Genomic DNA, 17,331 nt, shown 5'->3' on the forward strand with positions numbered 1-17,331 from the left:
ATTCACATTTATAGTGCCAAGACATAACACAGATCAAGAAGGAAAAAGAAAATGAGATGCAGAAAGATTTTAAAATGTCACAATTTCAATATTCAATAAAAGGTTAGCTATGAAACCAAAATATGACTAGCTCCTACGTTAGCACTCTATTCTAAATATGCTGGGCTGAGCCCTGCAGTGTGCTATGGCAGCTGCATATATTAGTGACACACAAAGGAGGAACAAGTGCTGAGTTTTTAGCATTTAAAAATAAATCCTAATAAAGGAATGCAGTATGGTGTGGCAGCAAAGAGCACTCTACTAGGAGTCCAAAGACCAGGTTTGTAGTCTTAGTTCTGCCATTTAACAATTTTTTGGTCCCTTAAATTCTTTGTGCCATAGTTCTCTCTTATCTTTTGCTTTATCCTCCTTACCTGATCATTGTAGGAATCAAATGAAATGTTCTGAAACTGCAATAAACTAGGGTGAGTTGAATCTATGTGCAAATATCCAGGGTTACTTGGATCTCATTCATGCTTATATATGGTGTTTCTTTCCTTCCCCATGAAGGGTGGTCAGAAAAGGCAGAGAAATAGATACAAAGTATAGCATTAAAAATGCTTTGTGTATTGTGGAGTGGGTCACACCTGTAATCCCAGCACTTTGGGAGGCTGAGGTGGGAGGATCACTTGAGGCCAGCAGTTCTAGAACACCCCAGGCAAGACCCTATTTCTACAAAAATTTTGAAAGTTAGCCAGTTGTGTCTGTGCGTGCCTATAGTCCCAGCCATTCAGGAGGCCAAGCTGGGAGGATTGCTTGAGCTCGGGAGGTTGTAGTAAGCTATGCGCATGCCACTGCACTCCAGCTTGGGCAACAGAGAGAACTGGTCTCAAACAAACAAACAAACAAACAAACAAACAAACAAACAAAAATTTGACTAGTCCTGAGGCTCCTGATTTCAATATGTCCTTACTTATTAACTTCATCACAACCTTTGGTGAACATCTACCTTCTTTCCTGCATCAACTTCCCTAATCTTTCTCTTTCTCCTTGAGCACTTACAGGCCTCGAGCAATACCTAGGGTAATTCACCATTTTCAAGTGACTAAACACTCTAGTACTTTCTATTGCTTGCTTTGTGGTGATCTCTTTAATTCTTTAGATGTCTGAATAAAATCCTGGGCCTAAGTTCTGCAGTATTAAACAATTCTAGTTAAACAGTAATAAATCCCTTTGCTATCATAACAATAAGTTTCATGTTATTGCAATGAACTTAATCCCAAATCCAAATAAGCTCTTTATCACAACAGAATGATTTCTTGCATTTCATGTCAACACGTTCTCCTGAAATCTTTAAGACTGTGCTTTACATAAAACCTCATTTCACGCTCATCTTTTCTGTTAAGTGCTTGTTAAATATGGCTGCAATACACACACACACGCACACAGACACACACAGACACACAACACGCGTGCACATATTTTTTCTCTCAGGCACTTTCTTTGGCAAAGCCCTAATGATCAACTACAGAGAAGGAAAGTTCTGGGATTTGCTTGTTCCTAAAAAGACCAAGCCTTTCAGCTTTTGTTCATGCTGCCTGTTACCTGGAACACATACCACCACATACCCCATCACCCCAGATTCAAATGGCAACACCTTCCTATTCAGGATTTGGCTCAGACACCATCTTCCCTAGAAAAACCTTCATCCAGCATCCTCATCTGCTGCTGCAGTCATGTCCCATGGGTGTCCCCAGTCTGTGGCCCTCCTGGGTGCTCCTGTGCTTCCTCCTCCCTTCACATGTTGACCTCTTGCCACCATGTCCACTAGATGCTGAACTCACTAAGCTAAGACTATTTTTCTTCATATGTACAGCCATGAGTAGAACATTAGGCAAATCACAGTGATCAATAAAGGCTGCATTTCTGATTCAAGGAACTCCAGAGGGGAGCTATAAAATGCCATGTGACTAATGTCTATGGACCACTAGAGGCTGCTTTTCTAGTTCTAAGATAGGTATTTGTACAATCCTAGTATCTCTGAGCTCACTAGAAGCAGCACAGCTAGCAGAAGCACATGATGGGGCTTATAAGACTTTGGTAAGACAGATAAAGGTGTGATAAAAGGAAGCAGCAAAGACACTTTAGGACTGTAGCCCAAAATATACAAATGTGAAAGTGAAGAGAGAAACACTGAATTATAGTTATTTTACCTTTTCCACCTGCTCCCTTCTAAAGCATAAAGGAACTTGCCATAATTTACTGAAAAGAAGGACTACAAAGGCTGAATTTGGCAAGAGAGTATTAAATACTTTGTCTGGTAGAACAAGGAAGCCAATGGCAGGTCTCTCTTTGGGCTTGCCAAAATATCATGGATGAAGCCTGATTATCAACATCCTTGCTCACTCCTTCTCCTGCTTAATCTCAATGCTTAAATCAAGTATACCAAATACACACGCAGATATAATAATGGGAAATGCTGTATTTCAAAATACATGACTGTCACATCACTATAACTGATGTAGCTGGATTATTTGTAAGACAAAAGATACATGCTTGAGAAGATAGATACTCCATTCTCCACAGTGTGATTATTTCACACCACATGCCTATATCAAAACATCTCATGTACGCCATATATATATTCTTATGTGCCCACAAAAATTAAAAAATTTAATTTTTTTAAAAAAAGAAAAGAACTGGATTTGCTAAATAAAGAAAATCAAGGTACACACAATAAAAGGAAAGAATGAGATTACTCACACTGCATTTGTCCTCATGGGATACGATTGACCTTTATACAGCGCCTACTCTATAGGGTTTCCAACAATCCACACAGGACTTCAGTGGAGAGGCTTGGCTAACTTAGAAATACAGAACATTTGCTATTACAAATGATATGTGGAGGTAACATATGGAGGTAATAAAAGTTTGTGGTTACAGGGATATTCTCAAGGGGAAGACTAGCCAAATGAAATAGTAGATACAGCAAGCCATTTGCCTGAAAACCCATCTTCAAGATTTTGAGATCTTAGAATAGAAGGCCCCTTATATACTGTATCATACATATTTCTTATACACTGTATCATAAAAATCATTATCATAGACACACTTATTTTTTCTAAAGGTTGCATCCTATGATCTCTAACCTCTAGATGGCAGAGCACAGAAGTCAGGAGGAATTACTTTCTCTTTTCATTCATGAAGTGTTGTGGTACCTTAGAAAGCCTCTGTTAGCATTCGTTTTCCTTTCTATTTTAGAAAATGGGAGCCTTTGCACACAAATGCACAGCTATTGAATTTAAAGTGATAAGCTTAATTAAATTCTGTAACACATTTTAAAGAGCTTTACTAGTTGTTGGACTGTGTTCTGCTTTTTTTCTCCTATTTTATAATGTTTTTGCAGGCATTTCTATCATAAAGGAGAAATAAAAAGGCAAAACCAGGTAAGGATTTATACTTTTTAAAGGTGAATTTTTTTCCCCAAACAGAACCTGGCTACTATATATTCTTATTGAAGCTAGGAAAGAATTATAAGCTTTCATAAATGAGAAAAAATTAAGCCAGATGAAACTCTTATTAATTATGAATTCTCCTAGCAAAAGAATACTTTTATTTTGAGCTACTTTTCAATGTTGCTGAAAATTATTTGAAGAATGTCTCCCAAGAAAGGGTTTTCCTTAAAAAGCCTTCATATTTTTTTGGCTTTTGATAACATATTTCATCCAAAATAAACAGGATTAATAAACTCCATTTACCTTTTATAATTCTTCTCCACAAAAAATGAAGTCAAGATAAGATAGCTTTCAGTTCTATATGAGACCTGTGCTATCAGACACAGATTAAAGGCTGAAATGAAAGGATACTTGACTATAATTTGAATCAAGGTGAAGAAATAAAGAACAGCAGGAAAGGTAAATGTAAAAGGTCATCTAAAAGTGAATATAGGTACACATAAAGGTACATACATAAATATAATATTTCCTTTAAAAGACTGTAAACACAGTTGCATAAAACAGCAATTACAAATATGCTCTGATGGGCAGATGACTACAGAGATCGCTACAGTTTATATGACAAAGGCAGCACCAGCCAGGAGAGAGTAAGTGAAGCTATATAAGAGTATACTTTTTAACACTAATAAGATTAAGGTAATCCAAACTAAAAAACACAAGGTTTATTCTTTTATTCACAAGGTTTATTCTCAATTTCATAACAATTACTCTTTTTATCCCTTCAGAATCCAGACCTCCTACTGTAATATGAAAATCTAAACCTGTTTTGGTAATAGAGCTCTCATTTTGTCTCCAAAATTAAGAAACCAAGCTTTGTTTGTTGCCATTAAATGACAACGGTAACTGAATTCCTTTGCTTTTGTGGTCTGAAAGTTATACTTAGGAACATGTTTCCTGTATATGATATTGAGAACAAAACAGATTCTTCATGTTGTTAGTGGTAATGGTACTTGCCAGCAGAAAAGCTTAACAAAAGGAAAAGGAAGCCCAGAGGCAGAATGCATGGACTCTGGGCTTGGTTTTCCTCTCTATTTTATTGGGCTACTTAACCTCTATGAAATTCTGCCTCTAGAAAGAAAATATCAAGAACCATCTCATGAGAGGGTTATAATGATAAAATGGAGACAGAAGTATGTAACAACTTGAAAAGGTTAGAAGTGCTTTCTATATGTTCAAGGTAGATTATTTGAAAAACTAATTCAACAAATATGTATTCAGCCACGATGTACATAAAGTTGTATTCTACTTGGTGCTTATAACAGAGCCCGTCTTCATGGAGTTTGCATTCTGCTGAAGAAGGGGGAGGAAGGATCATCTGAAGACGGAAGACTTCTGTTGTATATAATAAGGTAGTCAGAGAAAGCTTCTCTGGTATTTTGAGTCTGAGTGAAGTGAGGGAGTGAACCACATAAATAGCTGGGAAAAAGCACTCTAGGCATAAAGAATAAAAAATGCAAAGGTCTCAAGGCAAGATATTCTTACGATGTTCTAGAAACTTTCAGGAAGTGAGTGAGGGTGAAGTTAAGTGGGCAAGAGAGAGAACAGATTCAGAGAGGTAGTTGGGATGGCAAAGCAGGGGGAGTCTACAAACCATGGAAGTCTTGGAGACAGTAGTAAGGACTCTGGACTTGAATCTAAGTGAGATGGGAAGCCATGGATGGTTTTTGAGCTGAGGAAGAAGTAGCATGATCCCATTTACATTTTGGGGGAAAAAAATCACCCTGGCCCCTGTGTGTTTTTAAGTGTGAGTATATTTTTTCCCACTCAACCTTTCTCCCTTTGTTCCCTGAAAAGAGGGACCTAATTACAAATCTCTTAACATGCACCATCCGCACACCAGTGTCTCTTATTTCCTGCAAAACTTAACCTCTGTCAAGCTGCCCCATCCCTCAGATCTGCAAATACTCCGTACATCCCATGGGAAGCCTCTTTGTTGCTCCCCAACAATGGAACTGGGAATGAGATGCCGGGTTCTGCAGGCTCTGCCTTACTCAGCTTTCATGTTAAGTACTGATTTCCATGACTCTACCCCCATGAGACTGGGCTGCCTGAAGGACCATATCTCTTTTTTTATTTCCTCAGTGCCTATGATAGTGCTTTGCACATATCAGGTCCTCAGCAAATATTTCATGTCTGAATAAACAAGTAAATTAACACACTCATAAGGTAATTTTACCAAAATTCAAGACAAAATATCAAAGAATATTCCTTTGGTCATTCACAGTATCTAGAAGACAGAAGGAACTAAACCAGCAAATTCATAAAACATTGACTCATTCATCTGTGATTTTACAGAGGTAGGAATAAGTCAGATAAAGAGGGAGCGGGCACTGAATTTAGAAACATCTAAGAACAGGAAACATTAGGACGCCTTTCTTTAGATCTTAGTAGACCTTAAGTTCTGGGGGCAAGGATGAGGTAGGCTGCTGGGGAGAGAATCACAAAGGCAGATGGGCTAAGTAGAACCAAGCAGTGTTGACTATGTTTACAGATTTTAAATAGCAACAACTCCATCCAGCTTTAGTTTTAGACTAGTCAGTCTGGCAATCGTGTGCTTGATTACCAGGATGTAGGGGCAGTCAGCAGTCAGGGACCTTTGGAATGCTGCAATAGTGATCTATGCAGATGTAAAGAAGGCCTTAACAGGGATAAGCAGAGTAGAAATATTTAGTGGGGAGCGGACGGCAAGAGTCATGTTGATGCAGTATTTATAGTGCTTGGTGTATGTAGGGGTAGGGGCAGAGAGGGACCATGGATGCCCTGCAAAATGATAGCTGGGAGATTATCACTTCTCTAATTGGGCCAAATAAGCAGAACATATTTAAGGGGAATGATGATTTAGTTGGTGAAATTTGTTGCAGCTGAAGTAGCTGTGGAACAACCAGGTGGAGTTGTCTAATAGGAAGTTAGAAATATAGTTCTATGGCTCATCAGAAGATTCTAGTGCGGAAAAATGATTAAGGAGCCACTGAGTGAAAAATAATAGTAGTTGGTACCAAAGATTCAGATGGCACCTTAGAAGGCTGCAGAGGGCATTATAAAGAGTTCTGGAGGGAACCCATAAATGAAGGAATGGGGAATCTATCTATGGATACAAGTGGTGGAGGCAGCTCTGCAACCCGCAACACATGGTTTACAGGTTTGTACCCAAGGCTGCTGCTGCAGTCAAGGCCTTTATCAGACAGAGAGGACACAGAAAATCTAATGCAACTGGCTTTAACTTTAAAGATATACCTCAGAAATTACATACATCATAAATACTCAAATCCCACTGACCCAAACTTGGTAGCATGGATGTATCTATGCACAGGAAGGCTAGGAAATGTAGCCAGTCACTGGGTTTATCTGTGTGCCCAGATAAAACAGAAAGGAGTCTAATGCAAAAAGGAAGAAATGGAGGTAGGTACTAGAAGATATAATTAGATTTTTGGGTTATTTTCTTTTAAACACGTTGCTGATGTAAGTCTCATCTAAGCAAAGAGAGCTTTGTCCAGGGAAAATGGAAAAAAAAAACCTGAAGCTTCCCAAAAGGGCAGATGTGGCTGGGACGCTGGTGCAGAGGTAGCTTTGTGAGGATGTGGCATGGTGCAGTATGAACACAGGCTGCACCACACTGAATCAAACTCGAGCTCTGTCACTTTCCTGGATAAGCTTCTTAATACCCATATCTCAACCTTACTTCAGAGGATCAATGAGATTAAGCATATGCAGTGCCAAGCACTGCATCTCCACCTGGTAAGGACTCAGCTTATTACTCCTTTCCTTTCTTCTCATTTTTAAAGGGCAGAAGATAAGATATACTTAGAAATGAAAAAGAAGCTTAAGAAGAAAGGTGGCTGGACACCAAAAAAAATTTTGTCTACTTTAAAACTTTGCCTGCAACTCTGATGTCTAGTCTTAAATGAAAATCAAGTTACAATGCCAGTCTGCCCGTGTGCCTGACATACGTTGCAGAGGTAGTCTAAGGGCAGGTGTTACTCCAGAGAAGCACCCGTAGGTAGTCAGGTCTCAGGTTTTAGAAGGTGCTGGAGTTTGAACTAAAGGCAGTAACTGGTTGCAAGAGTTTTCTTTTGTCTTATTAAAATAACAACAAAAAATACATTTTTCCAGTCAGGTAATGCTATATTTATAAACAACCTGTAACTTAACTGTAACCTTATAGATAAGGAAAAAGGTAGCCCTACCCCAAAACCAGTTAATAGCTCCATCCACTTACAGAAAAAAACAAAACAAAACAAATGAACAAACAAAAACAGCAGCACAAGAATACAAGACTATATTTCTCAGGTTTTAATCCTTCTTTGCAAACTTTACTCCCATGTCTTACAAAACCCTAGAGATTGCTCCCCTAGGCTGTTCACTTAATCATAAGGCAGCAGAAGTTACCTGGCATGTCTAAGAGAACAGATCCTTAACTGGAGAGGTTACCAGGAGTGAAAAACCTCTCTTCCCTACCTCTTTCCCAGCTCCTCTCAACTTTTAACAAGAGCAAAAGATGCAAAAAAGAAATAGCAGGTTCCCTGTCTTCCTGTGAGCTGGGCCAGTAACCATGAGTCCAGATGAACAAAATAGTAGCAGCTACATATTCGAGGGCCACAAGTAAAATGAGAGGGTAGTGAGAAGAGAAAGTGTTGATTAGTTTTCAAAGGTTAAGTGTGAATAAATCATTACAATTATTTTAGTCAGAAGTATTGTTTTATTGCCTTGTTGAAATGAAACTTATCTACGGAAAAATACCTGATTCCAATTCTGTTCTAAAACTCAATGCTAATTTCCCCACTGACAGAAGGAAAGAGGTAAAAAATATGATCTTTCTTCTGTGGAAAGCTTTAATAAGTTATTTCTAGTCTGAAGTTGGTGACACCATTTATTTTCCTCTACCAGAAATTCCAGCTGAGGAGAAAGAAAGGACTTGGGGGGAAGAAAAGAATTTGCAAAATATAGGCCTAATGTTTTAAAAATGAGTACACAAAAATAAACTAAAATAAGTTGAACTTCAGTTCCTTCGTGTGTCAACAGTAAGGTTAACAACAAAAAGAAAGTCTGAAAGAGTTTTTTCCAAATAGACATTATGTTCCAGAAAAGATTTGGATTTGATTTGCATGCTTAGCATCTTCTTGCCTCTGAAATGTGTTTTGGATGATTTGCAAGGCATTCTCATAAGTCACCTGTGTTGGTTCCATTTCTATTGTTCCATATTTATGCACCACTGCTCACCTCCCACTGTTTACTAAACAATTTATGATAACACACATTTATAGCTGTTTTCACAACAAAATCATTTTGTGGCATTCATTTCTCTGTAACCAAAATTCCCCAGGGGAAGCGGGTGGGATGTGAATCTTCTAGTTCCGTGCTTTAACATAATGCTGCATCACTAAACAAGAAGAGGGCAAATGAACTGTCATTTCCACTCAGATTAGCAGGTCTCAAAGTGAGAAGAGGTAGATTTTATTTTAAAACTAAGAATGATAAATAATAAAGGAAGATGAAGAGAAGGCAAAGAAGATGAAGAAAGCACTCAATATCAACTTTTCAAATCAGCAGAAGTCAATGGATTCAGGTTAGGAAGACAATTAAGCTCAGTCCGTTCAAAGACACTGAGTCAGGAACAAGGAAGAAACTTACACTGATAGTTCCTTGGTGAGACAACTGGGCTTTGGAATCAGAGACACCAGGTCTAATCAGAGCTCTACTACTTCAGGCAAGTTACTTAACCTCTAAAGCTCTGTTTCTGGACATACTAAGAACACCGATATCAAGTTCATGGGCTCATACATATACACAGAGCTTGGTGTATTGTTGGCACAGAGTAAACACTAAAAAATGGTAGCTATTATTATTTCAACGTGAAGGAAGAAGAAAAACACTGAATATAAGCTTCATGAGATCAGTAATTTTTGTCCAGTTTTGGTCGCTGCCACATCTTAGCATGCCTAGCATGAAATAGGCACTCAAATATTTAATGATTTATCAAAATAAAAGAGCTATCACCTAGTCCATTATTTTGTAACATCTTCTGGATATGGCATCTCACAGCTTTGAAGGCCATATGGTCCATTTGAAAATAACTGTTGTTAAGACGTGTGTTCTGTTGTGGCTTTTCATTTCACTCACAGATAGCAACCACTATAATCATCTTAAAACCTGAATCAGCATATCCATACCAACATCTTTTCACTTCCTTTGGAGATATTGAAGCTTTTACTTTTAATATGTATGCAGGATAAATATTTGAAGAACACGCTGATATTTGGTTTCACTCAAAGTTAAACAACTATTTAGCTAAATAATAAATAACTGTTTTTGTCATCTTTTTCTCTCAAATGTAAATGCTATCACCTTGAACGAGCCAGAGAAAATAAAATCCACAGTTAGGTGACCTGGTGGTACACTGGGTTTTGATGTATTGTAAATTTCCAAAAGCAGTATTTGGGGAGCATAGTACATCTTACCTTTGCAGAATGCTCCATGGTGACCACCACTTTGGTTTTGGCACTGGACACTAAATCCATAGCACCTCCCATTCCTTTCACCATCTTCCCCTGCAAAACAAAAAATAAATAGCTCTGTATCTTTCACTTCTTTTGAATGTGCCAGAACAAAATTAACTTGCAAAAATAACCTACTAGAATCATTAAAAACTCATTGCCCTTCATTGCTTAGTGCTTGAAGTCTTATAACGTAATATTCTGTCATTCTATTATTCTGTGGTTGAAGGATAAAGTTAAGGATAAACATTACCTCACTTTTATTAAGTGTGGCTAATATGATTTTCTTGACATTTTAGCAATAAGACAATCAGTGGATTAAAAAAAAAATAAAAACCTTTCCAGAATTCCGGGACATAACTATTATTACAGTATCAGATTGAAATCCAAACACCCCTGACATCCACTTCTTTCTTTTTAAACACAATCTTTATTGCGGCACTATTCACAATAGCAAAGACTTGGAATTAACCCAAATGTCCATCAGTGACAGACTGGATTAAGAAAATGTGGCACATATACACCATGGAATACTATGCAGCCATAAAAAAAGATGAGTTTGTGTCCTTTGTAGGGACGTGGATGCAGCTGGAAACCATCATTCTCAGCAAACTATCACAAGAACAGAAAACCAAACACTGCATGTTCTCACTCCTAGGTGGGAACTGAACAATGAGATCACTTGGACTCGGGAAGGGGAACATCACACACCGGGGCCTATCACAGGGAGGGGGGACGGGGGAGGGATTGCATTGGGAATTATACCTGATGTAAATGACGAGTTGATGCATGCTGGCTGACAAGTTGATGGGTGCAGCACACCAACATGGCAAAAGTATACATATGTAACAAACCTGCACGTTATGCACATGTACCCTAGAACTTAAAGTATAATAAAATAAAAAATAAAAAAAAATAAACACAATCAACTCTACTGAGTCTTCAATTAAGGGCACTTTCTAAAGTACTCTTGGATTTCCTGCAGATTAAAATTCCATTATGTAGTAGTAGGCTGAGGCATTAGTGGTGTTTTTCTAGTAATGGCTAATAAGAAAGGTGGCTCTGTCTTTCTAACATTTGGCATTTATCTTGCTCTTAGAAAAATAAAATGAAAAACATGGTTGCTAAGCAAAAACAGAACACAGAAACAGAGTTCAGGAGCATTTCACCATTATCATTCTATTTTTGATCATCTGGCCATCCCTTCTTTCATTACACATTTTACCAACCACCTTCTATGTACCACATGCTCTGAAAAAGTCCCTCCATCTACTCTATCTCCTAGTTACAGAGTTTGGAAAAAGCAAGTGTTTCCAGAGATGGTAAAATGATTCTTACTCAAGTATATTGAAGAGAAATGTCTTTGAACTGAAACCTCCTTAACATTTTATCTGTTTTTTAGCCCAAGTCCTCTTGCTGATTTGCCAGTAAAGTCTTAGAGGGCTTTTAGCTCCTTTTTGATAATGGTAGAGCTATAAGGAGATCAGGAAATGCACTCAACATGCCTTTAAAACAGGGTCTCGAATTCCAAGACGTCGGAAACATTTTACAGGTCAATGAAACAGAACATGAACATGAATTAGATGAGCAGTATAAAGAAAAGAAGTAGTCACCACAGTTTTGTGGTTTGGAGTCTGTCAATAAATAAGATAGATGGCAGCTGGCAACAGCTAGGGGGCAAGGGATGAGGGTGGCAGGGGAAAGAAGTGCAGAGTACAAGATGAGCCTGGTTTCAGACAGTTTGAAGCAGAACATAATGTGCAAATGCATACTTTTAAACTTCTATAAGCAATGCCTTCATTCTTAGCTGCAACCCTAATAAACTGGGGGCCAATTTATTAGGTTGGTCATAATATTTCTGTAGAGAACACTGATATGGTACAAAATATAAATAAGTGAGAGATGGAAGCAATCAATGTCTATCAAACTCTAATGAGAAAGTTTGAGATTTGTAGAGCAACAAAAGACACTAAAGCAACCCTATGATAAAATGTGTCAATCTACTATGGTAAGAACATCCAAGCAGTCTCAGCTTCTATACATAGTGTCCTTGGCAGACTGAGGGGGCGAGCGCTGGAAGAATGAAAAGGCAGCAGCCAAAGAAAACCAGAAACCAAGCTAGAGAGTTAAAAACTCCTTGAATTAAAAAAAGTCCCTGAATTGGAATATCACAAGCAAATTCTGTCCCCTGTGCCACAAAGGTTACATAGGTAAAAACTTATGCCAACCTCTAACGAGAAGGAAGCCTGTCCAATTTAGATGAATATGATTTATACATTTTAAATTACTGTCAATTAGTTTAGAAATATGTATAGAGGCCCTGCAGGGTACGAACCACTGTGCTGGCAAGAATATAACACACTATAAAACACGGTAGACCAAGCATGTCTGTTTTTGTTGAAAACACTCTTGATTCAATATAAGTGAATAGCCTTCACTCAAAGAGATTCAGCTGGCTTGATGTCTCATCCCCAAAGCACATGTTACAACCTTTACAGCACTATTTTGATTCTTAAATTTAATGCTTTTTTCCAAGAGTGAAAAATCCACAAGATTAGGTGCAGAACACCGGAGATCTATCCTGTTAACTATGCAATGGCAAAACACCAAATCTCTCTGAATTTGGGTTCATTATCTATACACCGGGAATAAGAATATCTGTCCTACCATAGAGCTGTGGTGAGCACTGAATGAGACGATGTATGCAAACGTGTAATAAATAGAGTTTATAAATGTATTCACTTATCTTATCAATTCAACTTACTGAATGTCTAGTTTAAGTGTGGCTCTGTACTAGCGTGCTAGAGAAGAACAAGGTTCTTCTGGAAAAGCTTGTTGCCTAGGGAAGGAAAAGTATCCATGAATACTAAAAGACTCAGACTACAATTCCTTCCTCTAAAAGGAACATTTTCATCTCTCTCCTATCACAAAGTAGAGATAAGTGTCTTTTCCCTAAGCCTTTGTACTATTTGGTATGTAAAGCAATCACAATGAATTTCAACTGTTCTCTTTTCCTCCCTTCCCTCTTTTTCTCCTTCTCTCCATGATAAATATTTGGATGAGTGAGTGGATGAATGAATTAAACCAACAAACGTATAACACTGAGGATGCAATTGCTGCCTGTGGCTGGGGAAGGAGGCAGGGAAGGAAGTAGCTCAGGGAGATTCACAAATGAGAGGATTCACAAAAGTAGCCCGTCAGGTGGGAGGAGCAATACTGTGAAAGAAAAGAGCAGTATCTTCTAATAGCATTTCTAGCAGGTTACAGAAAAACTTCAAATATCTGATTTTCCTGCTTTTAGTGTGTTCATTGTATTGGAAACAGAAAATAAAATATTTCCTTCCATTTTAATTCCCAAAGGATTTCTGAGACAGTCAATTACTAAAAAGAAGAAAAGTCGTTCTATTTATGCCAGCAGGAAAACAAAACAGGGTTATACAAGGCATACTCCCTGACAAAAGCAGGAAATGCATCATCATGCTTCACTCCAGCTTAGCTAGGCATTCTTTTGGGATGCCACTACTTGCATCTCCCAGATCTCTATTCCAGTGAGGAGTGGCCATGTGCCTGAGTTCCAGACAATGGAAAAAATGGAGGTGATATCTATGATTTTCAGACTGGCCTACAAAAATCTCTTTCATGCAATTCTTCATGTTTTTTCACCTTCTGCAATCTGGATGCTGACATCCAAAGCGACTTTGGAAGATGGCTGAATTTCCTTCAGCCTTGGTCCTTAAAGGACCATCTGTTGTACAGACCACTTCTTTGGAACCACATTGCACCATTCAGTATGAGTAAAACATAAGTGCACAGGGTGCTAAGCCACTCAAACTGAAGGGTTTATTTGTTATAGAAGCTAGGATGACTAATATATTAAAGTGGCACCCCAATTATATGTAAGGGTGAGAATTCGGTGTCAAATTAGAACTGTTATAGCTGCACAATGGAAGGGGATCTGAGCAAGGCTCTTAAGGGGACATTTTACTACTGCTCTCTGAGTGAGGCGACTATGCCAGATGCTGTGCTAAGCACAGTAATTCACCTTTCTATCCAGATGTCCAACACACTACTTGACATTTTGCAGAGGTACAACATGATTTCTGAGTGAATAAAATGAGTGAGTGAATGAATGAATGGAAAGAATTTTGAGAAGATGAGAGCACTACAAGTTAAGGGAATAGCTGAACAGGGGAATACAGATTCCACCCCCATCCCTCATCTTCATCCCCAAAATTCAACATCCTATCCAACATACAAGACAAGAAGCTGATAAAAGGGGAGATTAAGGAGCTAAAAATATACCTTTAAATAAGTCACAGAGGGAAAGTTATACTTGGGGAAAATAGGCCTATAATGAAGAAGAGCTTCTGGGCATGATTGAAGCATTGGGCCAGCATGACACAAAGTATGGCTTTCTTTAAAATCTCATCAGCAAACATACATTTCTTAAATGATGCAACTCTAGTTCTGAAATGCGTTCTGGCTAGCATAATGGAGAGATGATTGCTGGATGCTCATTTCATAGCCAACTCATCTTTTTGCTGTTAAGGATTGACCCTGATATCAAGTATGGAAAGATTCTGCAATAAAATGAGCTAGCAATGCCGCATACTCCATTACAACAATTATACAACCTTTCTAAAGATACTGATTCAAGTATCCTCAATTCACAAGTATTTACTCAGAGGCTATTATAAACCAGGCACAAAGATAGGAATTAGAAATAAAAGATGAATATGATGATCCACCTTTTTCTAGAAAATAGATTTAAGTTGAAATCAATAATTTCATCTACTTTGATCCTATTTCCTAATACTAGAATTTTAAAGAAAGTAGGAGAAAAACTATTATAAATGCAGTAACATTAAAAAGTCAACACATCAAAGTATAAATATTACATTGTACTACCCCCCTCCAAAAAAAAAAAAAAACAGGAATTCAAGTTGTAAACATGACCTTTGGTGATATTTTACGGATTTTACAAAAAGGAAAAATGAATGCATTTCAAAGGTTCTGTGAAATGCTATTTAAAATAAAGTACAGAACACACTGAAAATCATTCTTGACATCACTTTTATCATTAGTACATAGACAGTAATGGTTCATTTCCAGATGTTACCTCTAAATATTCTGGTCTTAAGTGAGAAACAATTTATAATACATAGAAAAAATTTTAAAAGCATTTTAAAGTAATGCTATATGCCATAGTAGAAAGTGTGAATCTATTGGAAGTCAAAGAGAAAGATGGTTGTAGAATGATTTATTAATAAAACTAGCTCTTATTGCTCAATATTAAATACCAGAATATTAAGTACCCACCTCATCAATCTAAATGTAAGCCTCTTTATATCTATCTTCCCCATTATTAAAAAATGCTCTATAAAAGAAATAGTCCTCTAAGCATGCTCGTAGCTAAAGAGTAGGAGAGAAAAAAAAAACTGAGAAAGATAATAATTTAAACATATACAGGTTATAAACTCCTTTCTCTAGGAAAAATAAGAGACTTAAAATTTGCCAAAATATAGCAAAGTTACAGCACAGTTACATAAGAATATTTCTCTTTTCTGTGTTATATTTTCTTTTAAAAAACCAAAAACAGTTCTTTTCAAAGATTAATTGCATTTTTTAGGACAGGTGAATTGATTATGTAAACCAACTAATATGGAACGAGAAATATAATTACATTCTCTATTGTTAGGTTAGAAAAATTACTTACAATAAAAATCAGTTATCAATCATTATATGGGCTTTTCAAAAAAAGCATGTCAAAAGAGCAGTATTCTGATAAACTCAAACTTTTATTTTAATAAGCTCTTTTGTTCCTGTTCTCTCAGGGACCCTGCATGTCATCAATTAGCCCCATTCCTCCAGTTTCTCCATCCTCTCTCCACAGCTACTCTCTGCTAATTCCCTGGAGATAGAAAATCTTGTTTCTGCTTGACTGTGCCCTTGAAGTGAGAAATCTACTCAGTCATGTCTCTAATAGTTAATCATCTGATTCAACAGACACCTTGTGGGTTTACTTTACTACATTCCTGTATCTATCTACTGCAATCACAGTGTCTTCCATTCACTCCTTGAAACTCTCCACGTAGGGTCTTCTATAGTCCTGGTTCCTCCTACTGCTATTGAGGCTTTTAGTTTTCTACCTAGCATCCTTTTTCTCAGAAGACTTTATATGTTGGCCAAATTAACAGCTCTGTCCTCAGCTCTTGTTTACTTGTTCTCCAAGAGTGACTTCATCTAGTTTCATAATATGAACTGCCCCGTCTCTGATGAGTCCTAAAACCACATTTCCAGCTAAGGTCTTTCCTCCAAGTTTCAGACTTCAGTATCCAAAAGTGTCCCTGTCACCCTGTGGCACATCCTGTTAACTGATTCCCAAAATTGTTCCTTTATTCCTGAGCTCATAGTTAGGCTACATTTTCCAGCCTTCCTTGAAGTTACAATTGGTCATATGGAATAAGTTTTGGACAATGGAAAGTGAAAGTGATGTATACTACTTCCAGGGCTGGACCATAAAACCCTGCAAGAACAATCCTCCACATTCTTCTACCTTCTGCAAACTACAAGTTGAAAATGGTGGAGCCATAGGATGGAAGGAATCTCAATCCCTGAAGTACTGCACAGAAGAAAGCTGACTGACAATTAGGGATACTCATTTGGTTCTAGGTGAATGAGAAATAAAAACTTCTGTTATATTAATACATGCCTCAGCTCAATAGGATCCCAACTAAATTAAGTATCTTTATAAAGGCAAATCTCACCCACCTGCAAATTTCCTAGATCAGTTAATGGCCAATCATCCACCTCAAGATCCAAATCAGAAACCTCCGTGTCCCCTGCCTCTCCCTCATAATCCACATCCAATCAGTCACTCAACTACTAAGAACTCCACTTCGCCCAACATTTCTTGAACTTGACCTTTTCTCATCCTAGCTAAGATCCCCATGATTTCTCCCTAAAGAGTTATAGTAGTCTTCCTACTGGTCAACCTGTGTCCAGCTTTGTCCCTCTCTGTCCAACTTGCAGCCACAAAAACCGCCTCTCTAAAATGCACATCTGAATACCTTGCTCCTCTGCATAAAACCCTTCAGTCATTCAGGGTAAAGTCCAAGCACCTCAGCCTGGCATTCAAGGCCTGTGATAACCTGGCCCCTCCCCTCTTCATTTTCTCACACCCCAGTTCCCATTTCCATGCCAGGAATAGTGAATTGCTTGTACACAGCATATGGCTCCCACATGCCTTGAGGTTTCTGCTTCATACTATCAAGTGAGCTTTGGCTTATTCTTTTTGTATCAAATCATGATGACTTCTCTCAGGAAGTGTTCACAGATCTCTGTCC

General features: G+C 37.9%; 1 protein-coding gene across 4 annotated transcripts in view; it reads right to left on the bottom strand.

Moving 5' to 3' along the window:
* The window catches only part of OXCT1 (3-oxoacid CoA-transferase 1), a 144,897-nt gene that overhangs the window by 24,225 nt on the left and 103,341 nt on the right, over positions 1 to 17,331 (bottom strand). For all 4 annotated transcript variants that reach the window (XM_025388461.1, XM_025388460.1, XM_025388459.1 and 1 more), the window contains one exon: positions 9,950 to 10,039. In XM_025388461.1, coding sequence (XP_025244246.1) covers positions 9,950 to 10,039 — 90 coding nt within the window. The remainder of the gene's footprint in view (positions 1 to 9,949; positions 10,040 to 17,331) is intronic.

This window comes from Theropithecus gelada, chromosome 6, assembly GCF_003255815.1.
Source record: "Theropithecus gelada isolate Dixy chromosome 6, Tgel_1.0, whole genome shotgun sequence".
In the NCBI taxonomy this organism is placed as follows: Eukaryota; Metazoa; Chordata; class Mammalia; order Primates; family Cercopithecidae; genus Theropithecus; species Theropithecus gelada.